General features: G+C 40.5%; 2 protein-coding genes across 2 annotated transcripts in view; one reads left to right on the top strand and one right to left on the bottom strand.

Annotated features, from left to right (window-relative positions):
* nt5dc1 (5'-nucleotidase domain containing 1) overlaps positions 1–19045 on the bottom strand; it is a 65902-nt gene extending 46857 nt beyond the window's left edge. The window contains exons 1-6 of the mRNA XM_042503095.2: positions 18583–19045; positions 16357–16448; positions 14190–14261; positions 13938–14047; positions 13734–13813; positions 13570–13651 (exon numbers count right to left, since the gene is read on the bottom strand). Coding sequence (XP_042359029.1) covers positions 13570–13651; positions 13734–13813; positions 13938–14047; positions 14190–14261; positions 16357–16448; positions 18583–18675 — 529 coding nt within the window. The 5' untranslated portion in view covers positions 18676–19045. The remainder of the gene's footprint in view (positions 1–13569; positions 13652–13733; positions 13814–13937; positions 14048–14189; positions 14262–16356; positions 16449–18582) is intronic.
* col10a1b (collagen, type X, alpha 1b) lies at positions 6980–13425 on the top strand. The gene is made up of 3 exons (XM_042503094.2): positions 6980–7133; positions 7616–7748; positions 10972–13425. The coding sequence occupies exons 2-3, from the start codon at positions 7631–7633 to the stop codon at positions 12825–12827; spliced, it is 1974 nt and encodes a 657-aa protein (XP_042359028.2). The 5' UTR covers positions 6980–7133; positions 7616–7630; the 3' UTR covers positions 12828–13425.
* Positions 19046–20096: the final 1051 nt, after the last annotated feature.

Here is a 20096-nt window from a genome sequence, read left to right as displayed (position 1 = left end):
GCATTAGAGATCTTTAGCTGCTGGATAGACAGATTGCAACAGCAGCCCTGTAAAAGCTGCTAATTATGAGCTGGTTTGGGAGGTACAGTCAAAATGAAAAGTGCTGGTCATTATAGCACTTACTCAGCTTTGATTAAGATAACTGGCTTTAAAGGAAACCATTACCTGCTACTAAAATAAATCCTAAAATGGGAGTGAAATCTGATTTGGTAACCAAGAAATTTAGCGTCTCTGGCTTTAATTCCTTTTTCTCATGAGACCAACATTGCCATAATTTCATAATGACTCAGGAAAGACTTTGTCAAGATAAAACAAAAACAAAAAAGGAGGAAAATCCAAAAGGATGCAGTGAGGGCTTTCAGTTGCTATTCTGAATTACAGTTAGCCTCAGGTTGGTCAAACTTCCAACCATGATTTTTGTCTCTGGGTTTCTGTAATTGTAGCCAACACTAAGCCAGGAGGTCCAGCTTCAGTCCTTCCATTCATAAAGCTCTAAGTGCCTCTTAGTGGCATTTGGTTTATTAAAACGTTAAATCTGAACCACTGTCACTTCCCAGCTCTATCTTTAACTTCAAGTTTCCACTCTTCCCTGCTGGCATAGGCATATCAACCTGTAATTACTTTCTCCTTTCACTCAGGCACAACAGCATCCTCAAATCTCTGGGACCAAATAGGAACAGCCAAGAATACTGAAAGGTGTAAAAAACACAGTTAAGAAAATCTATATCATACATTCCTGCTACAAACAAACCTATGATTGATGATTCTTGGACACCTAATCTTTTAGGGGCTTCTTTAATTATGTTGTAATATAGGTACAATTCAAGTATGGATTCCTAGTTGTATTTAATTAGGAGTTTGTTCCACCATGTGAAGCATGGGCAACAAACAGTAGAGACTTAGAGCCTTAGCCGGGCCCCCTTTGTAGTGAGGAAGCAGTAGAAAGCTGATTGATACTATATAGCAGAGCACTGGGTGCAGGCTGGGATGTATGGTTTGACCATGTCCTTGATCTACAATGGGACTATTTTTTTGAAAATATTCTGCTTCAGTGGATATTTGTTGGCATATAACCTTTCAAAAACATTTTCATTGCTGTCACAAAGCTTTTGGCTTGAATACGGGGAACGCACCTGTATTAACAGAGCAGTTGTAACTGCAGTCTAACAGCACCATAACTAATATTAATTCATTAGAGAAATTTGATTTAACAGCAAACGTTTTATTCATTTATTGTGATGAACCACTTTATTCAATTTTTTTAGTTCAAGGATTTTAATTTTTTTTTACGGTGATGACATAATAAAATATGACAATAGACATCAAAGGTTCATTCTGACCCAGTCTCACTCTCATCTTGTCAAATAATGACACTTGGTTAGTGGCCCTTGGAGTTAGATACAAACACACAGAGGCACCCTTTAGCGGCAGTATGAGAAGCATACTGCATTATTTTTTAATGTAATGAGCTGTCATAGGGCAAGAGAGTTTGGATAGAGTGGGTGGGAGGATAGGTGGATGAGTCAAACAAACTCTGGACTTTCAGCCGGGACACCTTTATTCGTTTCCAGACTGAAACCAAAAGTGAGTCAGTGTGTTCTGAACCTTATCATGTACTTTCCCAAAACCTTAGAAAGTAAACCTAAAAACAAGTTTTTTTTGGTTTTTTTTGAAAGGCACTGTATGTTATGAGCATAGCTGACATGCCATCCTTGAATGTCCAAAACCAAAGCTAAAAGGGTACCTGGAGTGTCCTATAGTTTGACGTGTATGGCAACTGTTCAAGTGTCGTTATTTGACAAGTTGGGAGTAAAAATGTGTTGTTCATTTGAAAACTTGAAAACCATATCCAGTACAGACCTCAATATTAACCGTTAACGAAAATTTGAAAAATAAAATAATAAAATGCAGTTGAGTTAAAAAAAACTGTGTGAAAATCAGAAAATAAAAGGTCATGCTTGATTTGTGCATGGATGACCGGGGTGCAAAACACATTTCTTCAGGATCATTTATACACAGAAATATGACAAAATATGACTTAGGTATACGCATTGTTTCAGGATAATGTGGAAAACAGAGGCTGTGCATGTTGGGGGACAACCCCTGTCATCAGCAGAGTTAATTAAAGCCACTGAAGGAGCATTAAGTCACGTCTGGAGTGCAGAGGCACCGTGTTAGGATGTTTGGTGGGGCAAAACAATGGTTACTGCAGACCCTTCCCAGAAATAAAGTACCACCCACCCTGCTGTCAGGAGGTGTCTGAAAACCAGAGTAATGCTCAGTGTGTACTGCTTTCTATACAGTACATCTCCGAGTATAATTACATGTTTATGTACTGTGACTGCTTTTTTGCTATGCATAGCACGAGCTTAACCAGAAATCTAAGTAGCCATTTACATTAAACCTCACGGTGGCTAAATTTAGATAGAGAGGCATTAATTCTGACACACCAAAAAGAAAATAAAAGAGATCCAAATGAAATAAAAAAGCAGCCACTTTCATGATGAGATGCAGTGGCATATCTGCAGCTCAGAAAGTTGTTAAATGTCAACTCCACCCCGCCCACACTACTCTGTCATTTAATTCTAAGAGTTTACCAAAGATGCCCACGGCTCACTGAGTGCTCATCTGCGGCCGCTGAGACACTGGCAGTTTAAATGATACGGGGCAGAGGGAAGAAAGGCTTTTCCAAACCCAGAGATATATTACGCTGTGGCTTGACCAATGAGGACTGTTTTGGGGTTGATGGCGATCACCATGTTAAATTTTTTTTTCAGTGCAGCTAACATATGATCTCACAATCACTCTTTAAGACATTTCAGACTACTTTCAACATTCATAGCTTCAAACATTTTTCTTATTTCTTTAATTATTAACTGTTGCTTTGTCTCTGTCTTCTACTGCTGTTAATTCATTTTAGAAATGTAGGATATTCTCATTCTATTAATAGATTTGTTTTTACTTATAGAAAAAGTTAGAATTATTGCATAGTGCTTGTATGCCTCCGCCAACCAGTCAAGTTGCAGTTACAGTTCACATCCATACCTGTTCAGATTTATATCTAGCCATGACAGTAGACAAAGCTTCAAATATGGATGTTGCTGCTAAGAAGCTGCATATTCTATAACACAGATGCTTGACGCACATTTCCAACCTTCAACCTTCAACAGCACAGACGATCTACATAATCAGCAGAGTTTCAAGGCTGACACCCAAAATTAGTGTCACCAACTCAGTGTCTGAGTTACTGTCTTGATTTATGGTCAGAAAAATGTTTTTGCATAAAGTTATTATGTGACAGTGAAGCTTACCTTTGACTTTTTGAACATAAGCAGCATTTTCTTTATTGGGAATTTGTGTAAAATCCTGTCATAATAAGCATTTGAATTATTGGGTTATGGCCATGTTTGTGCCTTTTACTATCAAAATGTAATCAGTCATTGTTGACATCTGACTTTTGACCACTAACTTCTAAACAGTTCATCATTGAGTACGAGTGGACGTCTGTGCCAAATTTTTGGAAATTCCCTTGTGGCTTTCTTGAGATATTGTTTAAAAGAATGAGAGCTACATGAGCTTACACTCACCTTGACCTTTGACTTCGGACCATCAAAACCTAATCAGTCCTTTGCTGAGTCCAGTAGACGTTTGTGCCAAATTTGAGGAAATTCCCTCAAGGCTGTCTTGAGATATTGTTTACGATAATGAGACGGATGGGATTTCACATGGATCTTACCTTTGACAAATAAAAAACTTAGGAGTTCATCCTTGAGTCCATGTAGACGTTTGTGCCAATTTTTGGGAAATTCCCTTATGACCTTTTTGAGACATTGCTCATGAGAATGAGAGTGACGTGAGTTCACATCAACTTTGACCTTTAACTATCAAAATCTAATCGTTCATTGTTGAGTCCAAGTAAAGGTTTGTGCCAAATTTGAGTAAAATCCCCTCGGGGCCTTCATGAAATATTGTTTATGAGAATGAGATAAACACAAATTCACATTGACCTTTACCTAACTAGTTCTTGTTGAGTCCAAGTAGACATTTATGCCAAATTTGAGGAAATTCCCTCAAGGCTTTCTTGAAATATTAGCCCATAATTTAGGCAATTGTACTTGTGTCACACTGAAATAATACACAACCGTGAATGGACAAAAAGATAAAAACAATGTAATTGTGAATTCAGCATAGACCTTTCTAACAAAGCTTGACAAATATCTGGCTCTGCTGCCATGCGACTAGCAGAGATCCTAGAAAGTCACTACTCCCAGCCAAGAAATAGTGGTGGTTTCCCTCGCTTTCCAGTTTTTGTGCTAAGCTAACCAGCTGCTGGCTATGGCCATGTACACTTCACTGCATGTGGGTGAAGCATATGTTCGAATGGTTGTTGGTGGTTTTATGTTACTCCTCTGATTGTCAGTTGGTTGTTATAGCATGCCAAGAAATTCAGCAATATGCCAACAAGGCAAAGAAGAAGAGGACTGCAAGCAAGGAACCATGGAAGTCATGCAGGATCCAAAATGCTCCAAAAGTCCATCCATTTATCCATTTTCTTCCGCTTATCTGGGGTTGGGTTGCGGGGCCAGCAGCCTAAGCAGGGAAGCCCAGCCTCCTACCAGTGGGACGTGCCCTGAACACCTCACCAGGGAGGCGTCAGGGAGGAATCCTAATTAGATGCCCAAGCCACCTCATCTGGCTCTTCTCAATGTGGAGGAGCAGCGGCTCTACTCTGAGCTCCTCCCGGATGACTGAGCTTCTCACCCTATCTCTAAGTGAGAGCCCAGCCACCCTACGGCGGTAGCTTATTTCGACCGCTTGTACCCACGATCTTGTTTTTTCGGTCACTACCCAAAGCTCGTGACCATAGGTGAGGGTAGGAATGAAGATCGACCGGTAAATCGAAAGCTTTGCCTTTCAGCTCTGCTCCCTCTTCACCACGACAGATCAGTGCAGAGTCCGCATTACTGCAGACGCTGCACCAATCCGCCTGTCTTCTCACAAAACTTTCTATATGGAGGAAAAAAACATTTCGGATACCCACAAGGATACACAATGTATTTTGCTGAGAAGCTCCACTGGATTAGCAATAAATTAATAGTGTCATAGCTTGTTGCCAAAATCTGGTAATTAGGCATTAAAAGGGGTGCAACAATTAGTCCATAAAATCACTTAAAATCAATTACAAAAACAGTTGGCATGAATGTCATTGATTAGTTGGGTCTATGTTACGATGTGCAGCACACGCCCACGTCTGTTAAGGAGGGGACAGCAAGCCAGCCACTGCCATGCCTTGTGCAGCTCATGATAAATTACAGAAAATGATGCCATGTCTTTTGTATTTCGAGGAAGTTTCTGTTGTAAAGACATAAAGGATTCACTTCAGACTGTAACTAATTTTCATTTAACCTGTGATTGTGCATTCATCCATGAAAACAGACACACATAGCTGGATACAGCAAATATAGCTAATGCTTATTAGCTAAAATTAGGTCAGAGAGCCAGACAGTATATTGTAACATAATTATTAGAATATCAAATGCCTTTAGTCAGAGACAGTTAGAAAATATCCTTTATTTTTTCACAACACAAACTGATCAAGTATTAGTTACAAATATTAGATATATTTATTCATAGCTGCATCCTAACTGTCCATTTATCTAATTTAATTTCTTTTATTTTAGTGGTTTATCTACTTACTCTTAATGTAGCTTTGTTTCCTTTTTAAATTGGCAAGTTGAGAGTGTGGTACAAGAAGACAAAACAGTGTTATTTTTTAATAAAATACAGATTAACTGATTGTCAAAATAGTTGTCAGCTTTAGCCCTATTAGGTATGACACTGAAAGTTGAAAACAGTATGTATTATGATGTGATTTTACTGAAAGACAGTAAATTCTGGTATTGATATCTGAATGTCACAGAGCAATGTCTGTGTCCCATATAAATACAGTACTATATTTCATTTTTAAATCACAGCTTTATTTACTACTTCAGTGTAACAAGAAATATTTGCTGGAGACTTTTAAAACCCAACCAGTACAACTACAGCTATATTCTAAGTTCCTCAACTGCTGCAGCTCAATGAATCTGAACTACAAAACACAGGCTCCTCGGAGGATGAAGCAGGTAGCAACTCACAGCAAAACCTCACTTCTGCCCCCATGTGTCTTATAGCTGCACTGTGGATCTCTGCAGCAAACCACATTCCTGTTTGTACGAGGCCCAAAGACGATACACAGACATACACCAGCCAGGATCATGCTTCTTGCTTTTGCAGTGGTTAGTTAAATGCATCTAAATTAACACACGAACACAGACTGCTGTCTGTCAAACCCAGAAATTTCTATTAAAAAGAAACCTAAGACTTTCAAACATCCATTAAAAGTTGGGTGCAATTTTAGACTTAAAAAGACAGAAAAAAAGCTGTCTGGTACATGTAGTCTACCACAGCCTCACCAATATAGTGTTCAGACGGGAGGAAAATATTGTCAAACTTGCACAGTCTTTACTTTTCCAGAAAAACACCTTGTCACAAGCCACTTAGTCAATAATACTGTATTTTTAGCACCTGTGTTTGTGCAGTTAAAACTGCAAATCTTGGCTCAAAAAAAGACATCAAGACAGGGAGTTTACCACTCCTGACTCATCTGTCAAAAAGGGCAAACACAGTGATTAATGTTTGACTGAACGAGGATAAGTTCCACACCACCACAAATTTAACTGCAGATCACCCGAGCGAGATAAATCAAGAACTTATGAAAATGTCACCCAAAGGGAATCTGAAAGAACGCTGCTGCTGCTGCTCCGCACGGTCAGAGGGATGGAGAGAGGAGATGGAGGAGAGAGAGAGAGGGAGGCCTGTCACTTTGAAGTGACGGTCCTCCCTCCCAGGACATGGCACCCGTCATTAAAGATGACATCAGAGCAGGGAGGGAACTTCCACGCGAGGTAGATCTTCCACGATGCTGGAGACCGGCTCGGTATAAATACCTTGAGCCCAGTGCTGTGGAAAGCAGCAGCCGCCACTCAAGACTGACAGACTCCACAACTAAGGATATAAACAGAGAAGTGCCGGGACAGCAGCCTCCCGACGCCCCCCCCCCCTACTGTTTCACTGGAGCGTAAACCTTCCCGGTAAGGTGGCTTTTATTTTTTTCTGATTTCAGCTTTGTGCACGGTTGTGATTTCTAACTGCAGCTGGGCTCTCACTGAGGAGAGGATGGCTGCTGGAGCGCTGATGGCAAGTGTAATGAGCCATGTGCTGTGGCCAGGAGACAGATTTTGTGCATGTGATGCAACAAGTTTTGATGACATAGTAAAAAAAAAAAGGTTAAAATCAGCCACTTTTCAGTTGCTGCTGACTTTGGGAAAACAAAACTGATAGAAAAGTATCATATGGTTGATTTAGAAAGGAACATTTTGACATTTATTTGCATCCATCTCCTCATTGCAACTGGTAAAGTTGATGCTGAGACAACAAGTGCAGCAACACAGGTGCTGCTCTAAGCTATAGTTAGGGTTAGGGTTATGGTCCATTGTCTTTTGCTAGCTAGTTTTCATTCAACACATACAATTTGATTTCGCTTTTTCTCATCAATGCATTCTGTCTTTCGCAGGTTTAGCTTCCCAAGATGGACCTGAGGGTAACAAGCGTTCTCCTCGTCCTCCTCGCTTTGGTTGAGGCCACTCCTGAGAGGTACTACAGTGTGCCAAAAGTGAGCAAGACTCCTTACCCCGTCAAAAGTCATGGTGAGGAACTCATTTCTATTTTTTTTTTTTTTTTACCTCGGTTGCTCAAAATTTTTACTATAATAACAATCAAGTCAATATAGTGTTAAGGGGATGTGCTGAAATTTACTGTTCGACTGTTAGAACTGTAACTGTTAATAAATATAGAAATAAGCAGGAACAGCATCTATTTGTGTTTAGCATGTTAATTAAACTCCAGTCGAGCCTATTGTTCATTTCAAATCACTGCAGGCTGCGCAGTAAAACTGCCTTCTGACTGAATCAGCTCCATTAGCCAACCGTTTTTATCCAACAATTAAAACGAATGTAGACGAATCTGCAAAACAGATGACACTTCAAGTTACACTTGTGGTGGAATTTATAGGACATATGCTTACAGGCTTTTAATTAAAATTTGAGATGCTAAAAAACAAAAGAGGCAGGCATCAAGAAAGACATTTTACAGCAATCCACACATGAAATGTAGAGTTAGAGAATATGATTGCATGTAACTGCACTTTTGAGCCTAAACCCTACTCTTAATCCTAACCTTAAAACTAGCTCCGCTGTCAAATCCAATCAAGGCTCAACTGAAAGCACTGATCATGATAACCTGATCAGCTTAACCACAGAATCAAGTCATTATGCCAATCATCATTCTCATCAGCACTACTGACCTTTCAGTAAGATCTTCCCTTGTGCAACCTGGCAAACACATGAGTAAATGAAGCTGTAGCCCTCCATCATTAACTATCAAGGTGCACACCCTGCCGCTCCAGGGCGACGTCTCATTGGCTGAGAGCAGAAGGCCGTGGTTGAACTGACTGAACTGCTGTGAATGTGTATAACTGTATCTAACTGTGAGGTGGGGTGTAGCTGTAAAAAGAGCGCTTGTGCTCTGGATAAATAAAAGGTTAAAGAAGGAGAAAGTTGCCTTTTGCATAACAAAAATCAAAGCAGTGGTCATGATGTCACTGCCAGGATGATGTATACCACTATGTTTTATATCCTGACTAAACAATGAATCAAATTCAGCGTTCCGCAGTTTAGAATTTATTTCTCCAGTTTTTGTTTTTTGACGAGGTTCTGATGTGGTTCTAAAGTGCGCCTCCACGTAAAAATAGAACAGAAAGTTGACAATAAGAGCGTAAATTCTGACAAATCTCCAAAACAGATGTTGTTACCACGTTGCAGGCACACCCTAAAAAAGTGCTTTGTGGCATGAAATTCACGCCACATAATTGGAGAAAAAAAGAAACACAGACTGTGGACAAATGCTCTCACAAGTTCAAACAGTAAATCTAACAAACCACCAAGGCAATTTTACTCTGCAGCTGAGATTATACATCAAGTTTTTCCAGTATAATGGACCAAAAACTTACAGAATTCCAACTCTGACTAAGATGTTTTTTGAAGGCAACCAAATTGAGAATGTATACAGGTATTCCACTGAATATTTATACTTTGCAGTGTTAACAGGTCATACATGGTTCAGCTACTGTGGCCAGTGTCATCACCTCCAGTTTGTGGTGGCTCTGGCCGCCAAAAAGTCCACTTCTGGCACAAATATCATCTGTGGGGTTTCAGGCACGGACTCATGTGGCTTGAAAATGACAGCCCTGTCAACCATTTCAAAAGAGAAGCCAACACTATTGGATTTGGCTCTTTGACAGGCAATGATGCATCCTGAATTATGGCGTCTAAAGGAATGCAGCTGTATAAGAGATGCTCATGCCTTTTATATTTAAGGCCCTGGATAAGCAATTTTATAATGATTGGAAAAATTACCTTTACAAACCTGAAAGATTTAAGCATAACTGAAATAAAATTCACTTATATGACTTTAAAATTGTAATTGTTTTGAACCATTGTAAAATAACCTCAACTTGTCAATTTAAGTTCAGTTAACTCAGCCGGGACACTAACTTTTCTTTCTTTTCTTTAAAACAAATAGTTTATTTTTACAGTGTCCGTGTAAACCTTGTGGAGATTATGTATATATTTAGATATATTTTTAACTCTTCAGTGTCTCCATTGTGATTTCAATAAGAAATCAAAATTTAAGACATGTTTAACTGGGCTACGCAAATTAGCTTTAAGCTATATGCTTTGTCGATTAGCTTTAAATTTACTAGTTCAATCCATCAATTGCTTTTTTTTGGTTAGCCATTCCTCACATTCAATATAAGATCATATAAAATCCTGAAACAATTTAAAAAGGAGAACAGCTGGGAGCCCTGTTGACAGGAGCTAAGGCACAAGGAGTTCCCTGGAGTCCAGCCAGGGAACTTTGTGGCATCCCAATCTGTCTTTCCCATCATTTTATGTCATCTCTGATTACTGTCAGATTAAATTAAAATAAAAAAACTCGAGAGAAAAACAATGCCATCACTGCCACGATATAGGCGTATTCTTATTCCGTCAGGACATATAAACCAGTGAGCAGTAACCTCCAGTAAAATAACAAACTGACCTAGACCAATATAGTGTATATACATGCACTCAACTGACCTTGCCCATAACCTCTATGCTATGCGGCAGGAAGTGCATCAAGGTGATGTCGACAAGTTGCATACCACTAACTATACATTCACAGCCATGGGCAGTGCAGGAAATTAAGGGGTTGCAGTATAGTGCTGGCAAATTAAACTTAAATGCACAGAAATGGGTGTGTTGGGTCCCATGCCAGCAGACACATGATGAGAACATCACCTCAGACCAGTGGTGCTATAAAGACTATCCTGGGGGAAAAAGAAGGATTGCGTTTCCCACAACCCGCCCTTAAATCATAGGGAGTAGTGTTTTAAGTCAGGTTGTGGTCTTTTGGGGTAGAATGCCAAACCTGGGCTTACTCAATGACTAAGACGGCATCTTACGTAATGCACAGCAAAGGCAAACAATGCTTCAAAATAAAGCCATTTCTTGATCGTATTCACTCTCTTTCAGTGTTTCAGTTTCTTGGGCAAAACTAAGGGTGCTTTTTATGTCTGTATCAACGATTATGTGCTTGTATGTGTATTTTATATCTTCAGCTGCACCATTATGTACAATACTGCTCAGTAGCCCTTTTTATACTGTATTTAAGACCATGACATAGAGCAACAGACCAACAGTACATTAAATCCAGTTATATACATCAAACTGAACCAAACTGATCTAAGAAAGATGCCTGAGACTTCATGATGTGTGGATCAAATCACCTGAACGATTATATCACATGTATCTGTATTTGTGTATTCCCCAGCCGTTGCAGGCCAGCCAGGTCCTCCAGGTCCTCCAGGTGAGCCTGGAGCAATGGGACCAATGGGACCTCCTGGAAAGAGTGGTGTAGGACATACTGGACCACAAGGCCCAGCTGGACCTCCCGGACTCCCTGGCTACTCTGCGCAAGGTAAACCCGGTACCCCAGGTGGCCCTGGAAAACCAGGTACCCCTGGCATCCCTGGTGAGAGAGGTGCAACTGGCGCAACAGGACCAATGGGTCCCAGAGGTGCACCTGGTTCACCTGGTACACCTGGACCTCCTGGAATTCATTCTGTTGGAAAACCTGGACCAGCTGGCATCCATGGAGCAATGGGACCAAGAGGAGAGCCTGGTTTGAAGGGACACCCTGGTATTCCTGGCCTTCCTGGCACTAAAGGAGAGAGAGGTGTTGGAGTTCCTGGGGTTCAAGGACCTCCAGGAGCAGTTGGACCAATGGGCCCAGCTGGAATGCCTGGAAAACCTGGAACTGGTATACCTGGTGCTACTGGCTATCCTGGAGAACCTGGCAAGTCTGGTGCCCCAGGAAGAGATGGTGCTCCTGGGCCAATGGGTATGCCAGGACCAAAGGGTCACACTGGGGCTCCAGGCACAGGAGCGGCAGGGAAACCAGGCCAGAATGGTACCCCGGGTCTGCCTGGACCTATGGGTGCTAAAGGTCCACAGGGTCCAGCAGGTCAGCCAGGCTCCCCTGGCATGCCAGGTGTTGGCAAAACAGGCGAACCTGGAATCCCAGGTAGCAGAGGAGCCCCCGGTACTCCAGGAACCACTGGTCAGAAAGGAGAGCCAGGCCCAACTGGTTATACTGGTCAGCCAGGTGCTCCTGGTCCTATTGGCCCAGCTGGTCCACAGGGTGCAAGAGGATTCCAAGGTGAGGGAGGCCCATCAGGACCCAAAGGCGATATTGGTATGGTAGGTGCACCAGGCCCAAGGGGAACCAAGGGTGAACCAGGAGCTCATGGTCTCACTGGAAAACCAGGTGTCCCAGGGGCAGTAGGTCCTGCAGGACTCCCAGGCCATAATGGTCCTCAGGGTCAGAAGGGTGCACAAGGCCATACCGGTGCCCCTGGAATCCCAGGTGCAAATGGTGCCCCGGGACTAAAAGGGCACACAGGCCCCGCAGGAGGACCAGGGAAAAGTGGTGAGAATGGAAGACCAGGACCCATGGGACCAGCTGGCCCCCCTGGCCCACCAGGTCCTGCTGGATTTAAGGGCCATCCAGGTCTTCCAGGTCCACCTGGCCCAGCTGGCTTGACAGCCAAGGGAGTTTCTGGTCCAATGGGTGCACCTGGAATTCCAGGTGCCAGAGGTAACGATGGTCCACAAGGACCTATGGGTCCTCCTGGTCCACCTGGCCCACCAGGAGAGGTAGTCTACCACCATGAGAAGAGCATGCCAATCAAGACCCATGAGCTTGTGATGTCTCAAGAGATGGTTAAGGCCCCCATGTCCGCCTTCAGTGCTGTGCTGACCAGAGCCTACCCCCCAGCTGCAACCCCTATTCAGTTCAACCAGGTTCTATACAATGGAGAGGGCCACTATGATGAACACCATGGTGTGTTTACCTGCCAGATCCCAGGCCTCTACTATTTCAGCTATCACATGCACGTCAATGGCGCCAATGCATTGGTGGCCCTCTACAAAAACGAGGAGCCAGTTCTCTTCAGCTATGATGAGTACAACAAGGGCTTCCTGGATCAGATGTCAGGCAGTACTGTACTTATGCTGCATTCCGGTGACAGAGTCTATGTCCAGGTCCCTGATGAGGAGAGCAATGGCATATTTGCAGCAGATAATGTTCACTGTGCTTTCTCTGGGTTTTTGATTGTCGCAACGTGATTTCACAAATCCAAATAAACCTCAAAATCTTGCAATCATTGAACTACTCAGAGAAGTACTCAGTTAAAATTCCAAATTGTGATTGTGGATTAGAAAATATAAGGTTGAAATTTTAAAAATATTCAAATCTTTACAAAAAATAAAAAGTCTTTACTTTGCTGACAAATGACTCAACTGACAAAGGTATTAATGCTGAGAAAAATATTAAGTGGGTGGTTCAAATTAGTCCCCTTCCCCAGTTTACCATGTGTGTGCCTTTGCAATTTTAAAAAACATGAAACATTGGAAGATATCTTAAGTGGTGCTTTACAACTACCTGTAACATTTACAGCACGTCTTTTATTTGTGTTTGTTTTTATTAATGTCTGTTGTTTAAGAATTTTCCTGTAATATAGATACAAAAGACACGTAAAACTGTTGTACTATATGTTATTAGAGATCATTCTCACAAGCACTGTGATTAGGAAAACCACACAGAATGAGAAATTCAAAGTGCATTATTTTTTTCAAAATAACTATGTCCCATTGGATGTGTAAGTTATCTACCACTTTCTGACCAAAACACAGAATAAAAGTTCTAGTTTGAAAAAGAAAAGAATGCTGTGTACTGTGTGTGTATGTGTTCTTGCTGTATATACAGTATCATACTGTCAATACCCAAACCATGGGTCATTAACAAGAAGAAGACATTAAAAATAAGCAATAAACTAAATTGTGTGCTGCTATGGAAAAAAAGGCCTACCTTTAAATGCAGATGTGTTGTAATTGTGGTCGATGGCAGCAACCATGTCTTTCCAAAAGTCGGAATTCACCTCATTTCCTCGCTTCACAAAAACACAAAGTTACAATTTAGTGTTTTTCTAAACAATAATCTCAAAAATTAATTTGAAACCAATTAAATATTACCTTGCGCAACATGTCCACAACTCTTCCGCAGAGGAGAGCCCCAGGTAGATCAAAGTAGTTGTCATAGAAATAGTATTTTGCTGCAAAGACCAAAACTAAAGTCAATGAAATCTAGTGACAGTTGAGGTCAAAGAATCCCAGATAATGCACAAGAGCCGATGGCATACAGCTTTGAGGTAATAAGAATAAAAATAAGCATCATACCAGATCTTGTGAAGGATGTATTGAGGCTGTTAAAGTGCTTCCACTCCCTTTTCGGACCATAATGTCTGATGATCTCTTCTGTGCTGAGGTCATTGGTTCCATGTGTCGCTCTAATCAGATAAGAAATAAAACATGTCTATAATAACAAGCCAAAGGTCAGTGAAAGCAGCTTTGACAAACGAACTCAAAGAGGTGTTTTGGGAGGTAGATCGGATAAATCTATCCGATCTACCAAGAGCAACAAGAGCATACCGTAAGACAGTTCCATCTTCAGCCAACTTCACAAGGTTTCCATCCTCCAGATCCACCACAAGTCCTTTAAAACTGGATGCAGAATTCAGCATATTAGCAATTACATATAAAGACAGGAATCCAGATCATCACTGCTGTCCTGAACTCAGTATGAATAACAGTCACAGTTTTAACACAGAGTGCATGTAACAAAGGTCCTGGTGGAACTCTACTGACACTAAATTATCAAAAAATAGAGGCAGCAGGAACACCTCTGGTGTCCCTCAAACCACCGGTGCTCATGGGAGGAAATACTTAAAAAAAAAAAAAAAGTGTTGTAAAAGGTAGAGATCCAGGCGCTCAGGATGGTTTAAAAAAAGCATAAAGAGCCTTCAAATCATAGGGCTAGAAACATCAATTAATGTTAATAAATTAATGTTTCTAGACCTATGAATTGAAGGCCTTTTATGCTTTTCAAATCATCCTGAGTGCCTCGACTTGGATCTTTTAGACTACAGTTCCTTTGTTTTTTACAAAATTATCAAATTTGTTTCTTTTTGTTGGAAATTCTAGAGAGCTATTTGCCTATATCTTACACATCAAACAATCTGAGAGGCAAAAAAATAGTCTTTATTTGAACTTCTCACAACTCATGTCCTCACGCAGACATTAAACTGGAGCAAGGGAATGGTCAGAATTGATATTGCTTGATTTTACGTGGTCACAAGCCAAAAAGGTTGGGAACCACTGGACCATAAGGTACAGGCGAAGAACAATTTAAGTTAAAAAAACTGAATATAAGAGTGTGAAGAAACATCAAATGCAAATGCCTCTGTGAACCAGGGATCGCCGAATGGTTGGGTGAGTATGAAAATGATGTGAATAAAATGCTTATGCCTTTACAGTCACTACATCTCAACCACGTTTCACACCTACAGAAGATTCTGGACTAATGTTTAAGACAATGCTCTCCACTACCACCTCTGTAAAACCACATCGTACAATATAAACTTTCATATATTTAAATCAAGAGAATACCTGCTTAAATAAAGGTCATTTAGGAGAAAATAATTCAGCTGAATATAAATATGAACTTTATTATTAAATGAAATTGACCATGGGTTCCAAACTTTTGCATGTGAATGTCATTCTGAATTGTTATGTATTAAATGATAATTTGTGGTGATTTATTGAATAGTTACGAAAGGGTTCACTACCGAAATATGTTTATTCATTACCAATATGCTATTTTTCATTACAGTAATGTAGAGTATTTGATGATTTATTGACCCTACATGAATTTCCATAAATGTTTAATCTCTTAATAAAACGTGTCAGACCCTTTATACTGTGTTGAAACAGTGTCAGTTTTTTTTTAAATAATGCTTTAAAACAAAATCACAATAAACATGGATTTGAAAAATGATTCACATGCTATGGTGATGAAATAATTGTTTGCATTAAAATGTATGTATATGTTTGAAAATGCACATTTTGGGTGATACCTACTACCCTTTAGCATATTAATGTGCTTTGAGACTTTTTTGTTGCTTCATATTTTAAATTGAAAACGTGTTACGGTACTGAGTTTATTTACTCACAATATCTCTAAAAATGTCTGAAAACACCTTAAAATGTGCACAAGGATTAGAATTTCAAATTGAATGGTGAAATTGGATTCTATTCTGTATAACAGGAAAAAATAATGTGTTTATATAATGATCTTTGAATGAACTTTTGTTATGAGTTGTACCGTATTCATGAGGGATCTTGTAGAGATATTTTGTGGTCTTCATCCCTCCATTAGAGTTCTGCCAGTTTTTCTGATCAGAGTCTTGTAGATACAGTGTGGTGTGTTTTATGTGTGCATCCAAAGTCGCTATCTGATCAGCTCAGTAAAGTGTGTCTGGCCACTAAAAGCTTTTAAGCAAATAGAGGGAGAAATTTCATGAATGCTGTCAACAGTTTGGATCTGGCAGAGTGACAAATAAAATGTGCATATTGACTTTGCTTTGACTTCGGTTTGGTAGAAACTAGGAGAGAGGAGCAATGGAGTGCAATATCACCGACTGAATCTTGTTTCAGCCATAGTTATTTGATAAATGTCAATGATAAACAGGTGGTTGTTTTACTTGATTATCTACAGTTTCCGTAGAAACTGAGACAACTGCTGCTGTTGCCGACTCACCAGAAATCCCAGGTAGCAGGGGTCAGGTTCAGCAGGTCCTTGTCATAGCCTTTATGCTCCACCAGATACCTGGCGAAGCTCTCATAGATCAGCTGCAAAAACAAAGAGAAATCACTAAATACTTTCGTCACTCACAAAAACTAGAAGCACAGTCATCATGCAAATGACAGCAGCAATGAAATGCAATGTGCCAAAAATAATAAATGAATAGGTTATTATTTTAACTACAGACTGCATGTCTCTGGTTAAAGATGTGATGATCAATGAAAACTTTCCTTCCAACTAACTTGTGTTTTGACACTTGACAGTTCACAATTTCAAGACATAAACTAAATATGCTGTGAGGAAATATGGAAAAACTTTCATTTTTTTGTTTTGTTCTCTATACAAGACAACACTGGCCTAATATGATTTTATAAACTTGTTATGACACAAAGAATTATTCATTTTGAATCAAGTTTTTGTACATATAATAAATTTAAGTCCAACATTCACTCTTCTATGTAGCTCTGTTTCACCCTTTCGAACTCCCAGGAAAATGTTCTGTTTTTCTGTTTGCTGTCCATTAGATGCTGAACAGGTAGCACATAGTGGGTTTATTAGAAAATTTACACTAAAAAAATGCTGCCTCGGGCTGCTGAACATAGCTTATATGAGACTGTAGGGCCTGGAAAACCAAAAACAATGGGCTAAGAAGCTCCACACGTCTGAGAGTAACTACAGAGTTGTGTGTTAAAGGAATACTTCACCTGCAAAATTTTGATTTGTATAAAAATTACTCATCCCATATTACACTGAATGATCAAAAAAAACCCTTTGTTTTTCTTGCACGCGTCCACAGTGAACAGAGAAACAAAAAAGGCAAAACATTCTTCATGAGTTGAAGGAAATGGGGTCCACGTTAAGCAACAGCAAAACTATATCGAAACATCAGTTTAAAAATTCTTATACAACTTGTGCAGTATAATCCAAGTCACTGTGTAATTCACTGTGGGTTTGTCATAAGTGACATCTTCGATATTATGCATAGTTATTTAATCCACTGTTAGTATCAAAATGATGAATGGAACTTCATGCATCTCATTGCTAAACATTTAGTGTCATGGAAATAATGTATATATTATGCAACATGAATCTGTCTTCAATAAACGCTGGACTTAAAGAGACATCAATTACATTTTTTTGGGGGGTGGCAACCCTTTAAAGCCTGGATCGTCATAACTTTTCTTGTGTTGCCCTCGGACACCTTTCACAAGCTTTTAAACCTTTGGAACCCGAGCAGATTGGTTTGATTTATTTTTAAAAACCTGGCAAAAAGGCAATGAAAAACTTGGTAAGTAATGTCCCACAGAAAGCAAAAACATAATTCAAAGGTGAAAAGAAAAATGAGCTGGAAAAAAGTAAGATACAGAGAGAGAAAATTGTTTGAAAATATAAATTAATTTAAGAAAAGAGGGAAAAAATCTCTGAAAACTGTTTTTTTGTGCTTCTTTAGAGGTCAAGTCTTTGTTATTTTACAAATTCCAAGGTAACTTTAGGTAATTTGTTGGCAGTATTTTAGGTCATTTCTTTTTTCCCTCTTCTCACATTCTTGAGAGTAATCAGGTTGATTTTCTAAAATTTTAAAGGGTTACAATTTCCTTTCCATGAGCTAACAGCACTGAAAGGATCAGAAGACACACGTGTGACATAAATGGGGACATGAGAAAGCATTATGGCCTGATAAACCAGGCCATAATGATTGGCTGGCATTCAACAGTCATTTTAGGTTTTGCCTCTCTGTGTCACAGAATCCAGCTGCACTGAGAGGCTGCAGTGATCGTGGCTTCTCATAACAACAAATGCACCATGATGTGAGAATATGCAACTGCCAATAGGCCTCACAGGGGATTTAAAGACATGTATGAGGATGATCACCGCCGACGTTCAACCTGTGAGTCACGCAGAGTGACTGCAGCATCAGGAGCATCGCATCACCTTCCACACATCTCTCCATCCAACCACGAACAGCACCAACGGGCATTTCCAACACTATGTATCCGCACGGGAAAGACAGAATTGATAGGTGGCGGTCACAGAGTGTATTGACGACCCCGTGCTATTTTTAATCCAGATGTGTGTTGCGGATCGAAGCGTCACGGCCACCGTATGGTTATGCGCTGGAGCTAGCTGCACGCGCTGCACACACACACACATACACACACACACACATGCACACACACTCACCCTGGAGGTCTCCTTCAGATGGTAGCGACACAGCGTGTGGTCCAGGTCGAAGCCGATAACGTCGCTGTCCGCCAGGCTGAAGTATTCGCTCATGGTGGCAGAAGCTTGCGGGGGGACAAACTGCGGGGGAAAGCGCTCCGGAGCCGAACCTCAGCGAACACACATTAACTTGTGCACAGCAGCACAACACTGCTGATGAGTCAATGTCACTGACTGACGGCGGACACACACACACTGCGGTCCGGGCTCGCGCTGCTCACTCTTCGTGTACGGTACCGCGAAAAATAATTCACCGAAACTGTTTTCCTGGAGCCGACTGGATTACCAGTAAACGGTTAACGTCAGTAAGTTAGCCGTATGAAGGCAGGAGTTAAACTCCTGTGAGCCAGAAGAAGGCGGCAGAGAGGCGAGTGCGGGAGACGGCGGGAGAGTGCACTGCTTCCGGGTGTGGGACGTAACCGTAATACACGGTGTGTATGCGCAACATGAATTTGGAAAGCGCATTCATTTATGCAGGGCTGGATAAATCTACTCAGAGACCCTGGGTCAGCATTAGCTGCTGGGCCCCTTTCGACCCCCGTCCAAAGACCTCCACACAAAATGCATCACAACATGCAGGAATTTTAATGCACCCTTGATGCACAATCATTAACTAGGTTACTTTGATGGAAATGTTTTATTTTTGAGGTAGAGCACCCAGTTTATTTCTCGAGAGCACCCACATTTTGTGTGTGTGTGTGTGTGTGTGTGTGTGTGTGTGTGTGTGTGTGTGTGTGTGTGTGTGTGTGTGTGTGCTTTTTGTAATTATGACCTTGGTGTCTAATAAATCTGATAATATCATAATGATAATCATAAACAATGATAATAATGATATGAAAGCCCATTTGTGTCAGCAGAAATTGAAAAAAAATGGTACAAATTCTAAAATTTAAAAAATAAAACTGAAGGAGCCAAAATTATGTTGTTTATAAAATACTAACTTACAGAATTGCAGCCATGGCTACCTTACTAAATGGCCAAAGTGGGTAACTGATATAGAGCCCAAGACACTCACTGTTCCCAAAAGTCCCTCAGGTTGACTGAGCATACCTTTGTCTTTGATAATATGATTAATTGCTAATTAAAGTCACACACTAACACAAACAAACCACAGATTTATGCTGTGGTACAGGCAATGGTAGACCAGAAACTTCCATCTCCAGCGAGGTAAAATTAGTATTTTTGTCATTGAAGTCTGGCATTGATAAGTTTAATTTTTTGCTGAGTTTTAAGGTTTAAGCAAAAATGCACATATTTTGGAAGTACTAAGCAACAAATGAAAATGAGGATAAATGAGACTTGGATTACGCAACATGAGTTGTTTGACATTTGTCAATTTGACGTTTGTAAAGACCTCTTTTGATATAGTTTTGCTGTTGTTAAACATGGACCCCTTTGAAGTCTTCTTTCGGGGGGGGGGGGCATGTGAGAAAAACAAAGTTTGCCTCATGAAATCAAAGAAACACAGGGCGAGT

This window comes from Plectropomus leopardus, chromosome 16 (genome assembly GCF_026936395.1).
Source record: "Plectropomus leopardus strain MGB_pleo_1.0 chromosome 16, ASM2693639v1, whole genome shotgun sequence".
In the NCBI taxonomy this organism is placed as follows: Eukaryota; Metazoa; Chordata; class Actinopteri; order Perciformes; family Serranidae; genus Plectropomus; species Plectropomus leopardus.
This window is presented reverse-complemented; position numbering and strand designations above follow the sequence as displayed.

Bases quoted from the DNA above. Each gene is read 5' to 3' on its own strand.
- col10a1b (XM_042503094.2), top strand. From the start codon at position 7,631: ATGGACCTGAGGGTAACAAGCGTTCTCCTCGTCCTCCTCGCTTTGGTT. The intron at 7,749-10,971 runs GTGAGGAACTCA...TGTATTCCCCAG, and splicing joins TTACCCCGTCAAAAGTCATG to CCGTTGCAGGCCAGCCAGGT.